Source organism: Ipomoea triloba, chromosome 7, assembly GCF_003576645.1.
Source record: "Ipomoea triloba cultivar NCNSP0323 chromosome 7, ASM357664v1".
Classification (NCBI taxonomy): Eukaryota; Viridiplantae; Streptophyta; class Magnoliopsida; order Solanales; family Convolvulaceae; genus Ipomoea; species Ipomoea triloba.
The window spans coordinates 22,075,793-22,085,467 of NC_044922.1; the positions used below are offsets into that span (position 1 = coordinate 22,075,793).

Genomic DNA, 9,675 nt, shown 5'->3' on the forward strand with positions numbered 1-9,675 from the left:
ATACACAGAACTTATTCTCCTAACATTCGAATGCACAAACACATCACAACCTATGTTAGTAACATGAATACACAGAATATTGACACAAAATACACAGAACTCATCCTCCTAAACATTCGAATGCACAAACACATCACAACATGTGTTACTAACATGAATACACAGAACGGTTGCCTAGAATACACAGAATAATTTCTTGGTATACACAGAATATTAACATAAATACAGAGATTGGCTGAAACGGGAAACGTGATTTCCAAAATAACGGACGGTTAATTTACAATGCTCAAAACGACGTCGTTTACGTACGTGGTGCACATTACCACGGTATAATTTGCCATTTCCACCCTAATACATGAATAAATATACTTTTTATTATTATGATTAATACAACACTGTGGATGGACAAGAATAATCCAAAAGACACAACTCATGAGCATAGCCCTGCCCTGAATCGTTGATCCCTTTCTCAGCTTCTCGCAATCTCGCCTTCTCCCTTCTCCAGACTCTAGTCCTCACGCAGTCCGCCCTCAGCCCTCGCTCCTCCTCACTCCTCACATCCTCAGACGGTCAAACCTCAGCCTTCTACCAGTCTACCCTAACTCCTCGGCTCAAGGTAATTTTTTTACATATTAATTTTTAAAATTGTGTTTGAAAGTTGTAAATTTTCTTTAAATGTTCTTTATTATTTTATTTAAATTTTTGAGAAATAAGAGTTACTGTGTAACCTATGTTTGACAAAATTATTTATGGAGTCTGTAAATTTTGGAAATTATGGAGTCTGTAGACTGTAAGTATGTAGAAAGTTAATTATGGAGTCTGTAATTATGAGAAAATTGTATGTTTAATTGTTTAATTAATTATGGAGTCTGTAATTATAGCCAAGTAGCTTGTAGCTCAACGAGACCTCTAGTGGTTCACTAGTTTGAACCCTAATGGGGATTGACTCTTTGTGCTTCGTTAGGTTGAGAAAGTATGTATGGACAAATATTACATTATAATAGAGTCCCTCAACAAAATTTGTTTAACTAGCATAATTGTATAAACAATTTTGGGCACTAGTTGACTGGAGTACTGTGGAATAATTGGTTAATCTGTTCGGTTTTTGGGTAACCAACATAACCAACCGTCGGTTTCTCGGTCGGTTATATCCTTTACTTCGGTGGATATCAGTTGGTTATGCCTGTCAAAAATCCAGATCAGTTTTTTGGTCGATTGACCGCTTGCTCACCCCTAAGTCCCCGTCCACTTTTTTTTTTTTTTTTTTTTTTTTCCTATCTTTGTATTTTAGTTCAGCCCAAAAGGGAGAGCTGCACTACTGAGTACTGAGGGTTTGTCTTTTAGAGCGGTCGCCAGCGAACGATTTTCTTTTCCGGCAAGCAGAGGTTGCTTCTCAGAGATGGAGTACGTTAGCCCCGAAGGTCTTCGCTTGGACGGTCGCCGTCCCCTTGAGGTTTCTCTCGTCTTTTATTACTTGTGCCAAAAGGATCCTATTTTCTTTTGGATAAGATACAATGTTTCTATATGTAAATATAAGCATGTTTTTGTGTTTCGTTTGCAGATGAGGCAGCTTCGTGCTGAAATAGGTGCAGTTGCCAGAGCTGACGGGTAGGCACCACTCTTTCTATATGTATTCCATTCTTCTGTTTTTGAGAAGCCGATGTGTAGCTAAATTGCAATTTTATGGTAACTCTGCAGCTCTGCTGTCTTTGAAATGGGTAACACCAAAGTGATTGCTGCAGTGTATGGTCCTAGGGAGGTAAAATGCTCTTTCATTTGCTACTTATTACACCCAAATCAATTGTTTCTTCTCCAAATTAAAACTTCATTATATATCTCTTTGTTTCTGATAAATGGGTCTTGATTAAGTCTAGAATGTCTTGTCTACATAAAATGTGCTCTATAATGCCAATAATAACTGCAGCTAATTTTGACATCTGCATTGATTATGTCATTCAGGTCCAAAATAGGAGCCAACAAATCAATGACCAAGCTCTGGTACTTAACTTCTACCATGAGCACTGAGATGTTTATATTCATGTTTTTCTTTGTTCCAGTGCTGATGTGATGGTGTATTCTTAAAAAAATCTTTTAGGTTCGCTGTGAGTATAGCATGGCAAACTTTAGTACAGGTGATCGGATGAGGAAACCAAAGGGTGACAGGTGATTGATGTTTTGCCTTTATTATCCCTTGCCGTTATTTTTATTCCAGTATCATGACTTAAAGAATATTGTAATCTTGTAGTATTTGATTTTGCCTCAACTTGCAATTATATACTTTATATTTCCATAATGCCTAAACTCATCATTGAATTAATTGTACACTTCAGCTGCACAACTCTCTATGTCAATTTGTAATTCAGTCTAGTGGAAAACATTGTATCTGGACAATTGTTTTCTTATGTTCTGCAGGAGATCCACTGAGATATCACTAGTTATTCGTCAAACAATGGAAGCTTGCATTTTGACGCATCTAATGCCTCGTTCTCAGGTTCTAGTGTTTTGGCTATGTAATAGACCCAACAGAATACTGATAGTAGTGTACCATATTTTGAGTTTATATTATTTTGTATTCACAGATTGACATTTTTGTCCAAGTTATCCAAGCTGATGGAGGTATGATTTTATTAGTCTTTTGTAAAATTTTTTGTGCATTATTTTAAATTGACCTTTGTTTTCAAAATTTAAATCTTCAATTTTTGAATGCAATTCATATGAAGGCATTTAATTTTTCTTCTATAGTTAATATGTTTTCTTGAGCTCTAATTATTTGTAGGAACAAGATCAGCGTGCATAAATGCTGCCACATTGGCACTTGCTGATGCAGGGATTCCTATGCGTGATATTGTTACTTCCTGCAGTGCTGGGTACCTAAATAGTTCCCCTCTTCTTGGTAAACCAATTGAAAATTTTTTGTTAATTAATTTTTAGTGTGTGTTTTTGAGTTGACTGTCATTCTGATTTCATCGAACTAATAGTTTGATAATGAAACTTCTAAATGAACAGATCTAAACTATGTAGAAGACAGTGCTGGTGGCCCTGATGTCACTGTTGGGTTTCTACCTAAGCTAGATAAAGTTACCCTTCTGCAGGTTATTTACTATACAAGCATGTTAATTGTGAAATGTATACATTCAGTTCATTATGTCGGTCTTATGTTGTGCTTCCTTTCCTATTTGCATTATTGTGATTCTGGATGTTCTAGTGTCTATAATATACTCCCATTTTGCTAGGGCTTTTTATGTCAAGGACATCAAATTAATTTGAAGTAATACTTGGTTACCGGTGTTTTTAACCTATACATAATTTATTTCGCAAATTCCAAAAGAAAAGAAAAAAACAATGCATACTGTTATGTAATGTATGTTGCTATCTTTTCAATATGAAGATGCTAAATCACATAAAAGAGGATGGATGGTTTACTCTTTTAGCGTTTTATAATAGCAAACAATTTTGTTTGGTGCAGATGGATGCTAAATTATCATTGGATACTTTTGAAAACGTCATGCAACTAGCAATAGAGGGCTGCAAAGCAGTGGCAAACTATATCCGCGAGGTAAGGGTGGCAAAATTTTATTCCTCCAAATTTGTAGTATATAATTGCTAATCCAATTTCTCCACTTTTCCATGTAGCAATAGCATATTCATTGGGTATTTCAAGATTTGCTTCTATTTTTTGGCAGATATTATTAGAAAACACCAAACAATTGGAATGCCGGCGAGGCCTATAGATTTACTGATTGATTGAGGGCTGCAAAGCAGTGCTCTCAACAAAGAGAGATCCCAAATGAATACAAATTCTTGCTGTCATTGCTTTTCTTGAGTAAAGGTTTTAGAATGTTTTGTTTCCAATACAGCTCCTATCTTGGCACTCTGGAGACAAAAAACAACCTCAAAGTCTGTCAAGTTGTAACATTATCAACTAAAATTTGGACTGGAAAATTCTTCCTTTACTTTTTGTTTTTTCTTCACTCAAAAAGTAGGGAAATTAATACAACGTATTATCCAGGATACATAGGATGTGTTGGCTTCTCAATTCACATAGTTTCTATACATTGAAAAGTGAACGTGTTCTCATTTTGGCTTGCTGTAACTTGTGTTTCATTCTTGTATGATGGTGTGTTTGACACCACTACGATTTTTTATTTCATTAAATCTAGGAAGAAGTTCAAAGTTACATTAATGATGTTGGAATATGCAAAGGCAGTTCAGGAAAGTGTTTATGATCCACTTCGTGTTCTTAGGGGAGCATCGGCTTCGTATAATTTTCGCACCTGATTTAAAGGTAAGAAACTTATTTTATGGGAAAAATGTAATTTTAGTCCCCCATTTGTTTATTGTTAGCGGCTTTAGTTCCTAACTTTTTATCGTTGCAATATGCATCCTTAACTCTTTAAAAAAGTTGCAGTTTTGACCCCTGAAGCAACTAAATAATTACTCTATCAAAATTATACTTAATACATGGTATTTTAGTACTTTACATGTATTAAGTACTAAAATATCTATGTATTAAGTAAAATATCAGTTTTTCCCCTTCAAAAAAAGAGAGTAAAATTTTAGTAAAATTTAATAGTTTTGTTGCTTCAAGGGTTAAAAATGTAACTTTTTTTTTTAAAGAGTTAGGGTGTTTATTGTAATAGTAACAAAATTAAGGACTAAAATCACTAATAAGAAAAGGACTAAAATTACATTTTTTTTTCCCTAATTTATTATTGTGTTTGATCACCAAGCAATAGAGATGTTAAACAGATGAGTTAGTTTGAAGTCCAGTCCAGGCCTGGTCGATTTGGGTTGGCCTAGTTGATCCATTTGCTATAATGGGCGGGCTAAAGCTAGCTCATTTTATACTATGAATAGGGTCGAATTTTAATTTTTAGTCCATGGATTGGGCTGGCTTGTTGGCTCGTACAATTTTTCAAAGATAAAAAAACATATATATACATTAACACAATTAACAATGTGTTAAACATGTATTCAAAAAACAATGTGATAAACACTTAAAGTGTACTGATAATATTTTACTTCTTTAACTATTATGTAGCTCTCTATTATTCTATAAACTATTATTTATATAATGTAGCAACGCAACATTAGCATTTAAGTAAAAGTTGTAAGTATTTATACAACAATAACATTTATATAATGCAACAATGCATAATTCATGATTATATTGATTTCTTCAAATTTTGTAATAATTCTTAAGTTAAATAGTTGTAAATAAATATCAAACTTGTAAAGCTAATTTAGAAATTTTTTTTAAAAATGAATTGATATATAATTTTTTTTGGGGCTATGTACTGAGTTAGACATTAATTTTCTATTTTCGGATTGGGCCAATCGGTCCAAAATTAATTGGACTGGGTTGGTCCGATCCAAAAAATAAGCAGACCAATGACAGGTCGCCCGTTTGACATCTCTACCAAGTCATGTCCTAAGCAATTGTACTGATTTCACACTTACAATACTACTCTATGAGTTAAGCCATTGATCTCAAGTATTCAATGGCCGGTGCAAGTGAAGTGCATAGTTGGCCAAATCTAAGTCATTAATCTCAAGTATTCAATAGCCCAGATCTGTCCACACTAACTCATGGGGAAGGGTGTACTCACGGGGAACACTAGCCTATACACACACACACATATAAAATACGGTATTAGGTTTTTTCCCCATTGTATTAAGTCTATTATATTTTTCCCCAACTCATATTCTTATCATAGTACCGTTTCTTAGGAAACAAAAACCTAAAATCGTAACCGTCTTTCAAATCCACGAGATCGGCCGCCGTTGCCAGAGCTTGCCAAAAACCTAAAATCGTAACCGTCACTTAAATCAATGAGATCGGCCGCCGTTGCCACCGCTTGCCTTCATTATCACATGACCCTTCTTCACTCACTATCAATAGTTGTCATCGCTTTCCATCTTACAGTCTCCCAAAGCTAGCCTCCAGCCAATCAACCCTCGTCGTCGCTCACCACCACTTGCTAAAACTTGCTCAACCCCATTGTTAACATAGGGTATTTCCTTTTATTTTATCTTTAATTTCTGTAATTTAATTTCTATTTTGAATTTTTGGGTTGATTGTGATATTAATGCAATTTGTTAGGTTTTTTTTGAATTATTGTTTAATGTTGTTTATTTTTTTAAAATATTGTAAATCTTATTAATTATTTTATATATATTTTTAATTATTGTTGTTTTATTTGTGAGTTTTGTAAATTTTGTTAATTATCTAGATTAGTTTCAAGTTCTGTTTAATTTTTTGAATTATTTTTGGTATTTTAACAATTATTTTGATTTCTTTCAAGTAATTGATAATATTTGTTACTTTTTTTTTTGAAATATTTTCCATTTTTAGAGAATTATTGCTACTTTTAGAGAAGTATTATAAATATTTACGAATTATTTTCAATTTTTAGATTTTATTGTGCATTTTTTGTTTGGGAATTATTATTTGGAAATTATTGTGGATTATGGTTAATTATTTTAAGGTTATAAATAATTTAATAGTGACCTTTTGTAAATTTTGCTGAGTTATATTGACATGTGATGGATAAATGTTGGGTGAATGCGACTCAAATTAGTAATAAATATAAAGAAAGCCAAAGACCTTGTGGTCTAGTGGCATCCGATGTCCCAGTTAACACTCTTACATGGATGATGGGAGTGGGTTCGAGCCTCAGTTGAGGCAACTGTTGACTCTTTGTGCTTCATTAGGTTGAGAAACTAGATATATATATATATACTAATAAGAGCCAAAGAGAGTTAGGTCCCATTTGACTAGGTTGAGAAAGTAGATATATATATATATATATATATATACTAATATGAGCCAAAGAGAATTAGGTCTGTTAATATTATTAACAGAGATTACCTTATTTTTATGATTATCTGTTAAGTTTTCCGTTAAATATTTTCTTCTCCGTTAACTTTTAACTTACCCATTAATTTCTATAAGAAATGTCTTAGGTTCGAACATCATCTCAATCAAATTTGACATAATTAAGTTTCTCACTCTATTTTACTCTTAATAAATTAAATAAATTAGTAGCTTCAACAAAAAATGATACATATGTATTTCTTTAATTTACAATTATGTGTCTACAATACCTTTATTTGAAAAAATTATTCATTATCAAAAAATTAAATTAAATGAGAGAAATAATTTCATTTGTTATATTGTCTTTATTTTCTCTAATGCAAAGATTCTTTACATTCAAATTTATCAATTGATATTCATTACATTGTCCATTATCTTATTTTTACAATATCTTGTAATTAAATATCAAAGTTATAGTACAAAATAATGTTATATATTTATTTACCAAGTATTTTATTAATTGATGAGTATAATGGTGAGTGTAAAAAGAGGGTGTGAATTGTCGTTCCGCTGAGGATTGGGGTTATGACACGTAATTGTATGAATTAAGAATATTAGACACTAGAGTATGTGAATCAATTAGAATCCAAGCAACTAATAACTGAATGATCTATTATACTAGTAAGAGCCAAAGAGAGTTAGGCTTAAAATGGGTAGAAAAAATGGCGGTCAAATTATTTAATCAAATTGATGGTTAAGATAATTCAGATTAATATTATTAACAGAGATTACCTAATTTAACCTTACTTTTATGATTATCCGTTAAGTTTTCCGTTAAATATTTTCTTCTCCGTTAATATTCCGTTAACTTTTAACTTACCCATTAATTTCTATAAAAAATGTCTTAGGTTCGAACCTCATCTCAATCAAATTTGACATAATTAAGTTTCTCACTCTATTTTACTCTTATTAAATTAAATAAATTAGTAGTTAACCAAAAAATGATACATATGTATTTCTTTAATACCTTTGGAATACATCATATTTAAAATTTTTAAATTTTTACTAATTTATTTAATCTTTTTCCTTAAACTATGAATTTATTTATCCACAATAACTCATTCAACAATAATGGTTGAACCAAATGAACCCCGAGCAGAACACCTAAAGGAAAGTCCATAGCTCCTATATCATAATCTCATTGAATGACATTGTCATCTATGCTAGCAACAGTAACCTAATTGCAAATAACACACCACCAACAAAAAAGAAGAAGACAAATAGTAAAGATGAAGACAATGACAATGTTACTCAAAAGAGAATTAAAAATACTTAGAAAAATTCAAACCAAAAGTAGTATTTTTTTTAGACTATCATTTTTAGACCAAATATTTAGACTATCGATTTTACAAGGTTGCAAACATTTATTTTAGTAATAATTATAATGAATTTTCTATATTATCTTGGATTCATATACTTTGAGTTAGATATTTAAATAAAAAAATTCGACATTCAATTACCCATGTATAAACTTCTCCTATATAATCTTACATTGATATACTTTCAAATATTTATTTAAATATAAACATTGGGCATTAACTACTCATTTGCGCAATGCGCGAATAAAACTAGTTATTATTATATATATAATAATAGAAGCGTCTAGCAAAAGTTTTACCCCCAAAACTGAAGGGCATTTTAGTAACAACATAATGGATATTATTTATTTATTATTTTATTAATTTTATTAATTATCCATATTAATTAATAATGAAATGCCATTATCCATATTTATTAATAATATTAATTGGTGATTGGTGATATATAATTTGTGATATATCTAATATGGTAATATTGTTAATATTTATTTATTTATTTATTATTTTATTAATTTTATTAATTATCCATATTTATTAATAACGTAATGCCATAAGGTAATATGGTAATATTGTGTTGTTAATATTGATTGGTGATTGATGATATATAATTTATGATATATCTAATATAATATTGTGTTGTCATGGGAATATTTATTTTTTGTTTTGTTCTTAATAATTACCCTTCATACATATTAATTTTAATAGCTAAGAGTATAGTATGGAGGTTATCGTGTTCTTAGTAATATCTATTTTTTTTATTTGCTTAACGAATAATTTTAATAAATTAGTTTGTTCATTAAATCGTTACTATTGAATTTATTGCAAATTAATTATAATTGGTAAAAACATTTAATCAATTATGAATTATAATCAATTGGTAAAAAAATTTAATCAATTATAAATTAAAAAAATTTAACATAGAATGCTCAGAATTCCACCACCCCAAAGAATGTAAAACAATTCATTTTATGTGTTATGACATTATTCTAAGCATCAAATATAGTATACAAAGTCAAATAAAAAATACTACTTAAACTATAAAAACGAGGTTGCAAATGTAGGTTCAATCTATCAATATCTTAGGATAAGAAACTAAAAGAATAAAAGTTAATAATATTAAGAAACAGAATGCCTATGAGACACGAAGGAATTCAGTCTATCTCTGTAGAAATAGAGCATATCACACCATGTGACCAAAAAGTTGTACGAGTATGCTTAACAATTAATTCGCAGTCTATGAAACCATATTTTGAATTATTTTTATTTTACGCAATTTAATTTATGAATTACAATCACATTTGTGTTAAAATTGAAATTAGCTATGTGTAGTAGTTTGTTTTATGAATATGCATTTGTCAATTCTCAATAATCTCAATAATAATGTGTAATTATATATTTATTTTCCATAATTAATTAATTGAATAGATTAAGGAATTCAATTTTGTTCCAATATTAGAGTAAAATCAGTAAATACTAAGG

General features: G+C 30.5%; 1 protein-coding gene across 3 annotated transcripts; it reads left to right on the forward strand.

Moving 5' to 3' along the window:
* The first annotated feature begins 396 nt into the window (after positions 1–396).
* On the forward strand, positions 397–4,177 carry LOC116024743 (exosome complex component RRP41 homolog). 3 transcript variants are annotated; one of them, XM_031265724.1, is made up of 12 exons: positions 397–616; positions 1,292–1,453; positions 1,562–1,608; positions 1,699–1,759; positions 1,960–1,998; positions 2,096–2,163; positions 2,413–2,491; positions 2,580–2,616; positions 2,777–2,893; positions 3,007–3,092; positions 3,467–3,556; positions 3,684–4,177. In XM_031265724.1, exons 2-12 carry the CDS (start codon positions 1,400–1,402, stop codon positions 3,729–3,731), a joined length of 726 nt encoding a protein of 241 aa, XP_031121584.1. In that variant the 5' UTR covers positions 397–616; positions 1,292–1,399; the 3' UTR covers positions 3,732–4,177. The 3 variants fall into 3 exon arrangements, with proteins under 3 accessions (XP_031121584.1, XP_031121585.1, XP_031121583.1); XM_031265725.1 differs by having other exon boundaries at positions 1,297–1,453; XM_031265723.1 differs by having other exon boundaries at positions 1,345–1,453.
* The last annotated feature ends 5,498 nt before the right edge of the window (positions 4,178–9,675 follow it).

Coding starts and splice junctions, on each gene's coding strand:
- LOC116024743 (XM_031265724.1), top strand. CDS start 1,400: ATGGAGTACGTTAGCCCCGAAGGTCTTCGCTTGGACGGTCGCCGTCCC. Junction 2,164..2,412: donor AGGAAACCAAAGGGTGACAG/GTGATTGATGTT, acceptor TATGTTCTGCAG/GAGATCCACTGAGATATCAC. Junction 3,557..3,683: donor TGGCAAACTATATCCGCGAG/GTAAGGGTGGCA, acceptor ATTTTTTGGCAG/ATATTATTAGAAAACACCAA.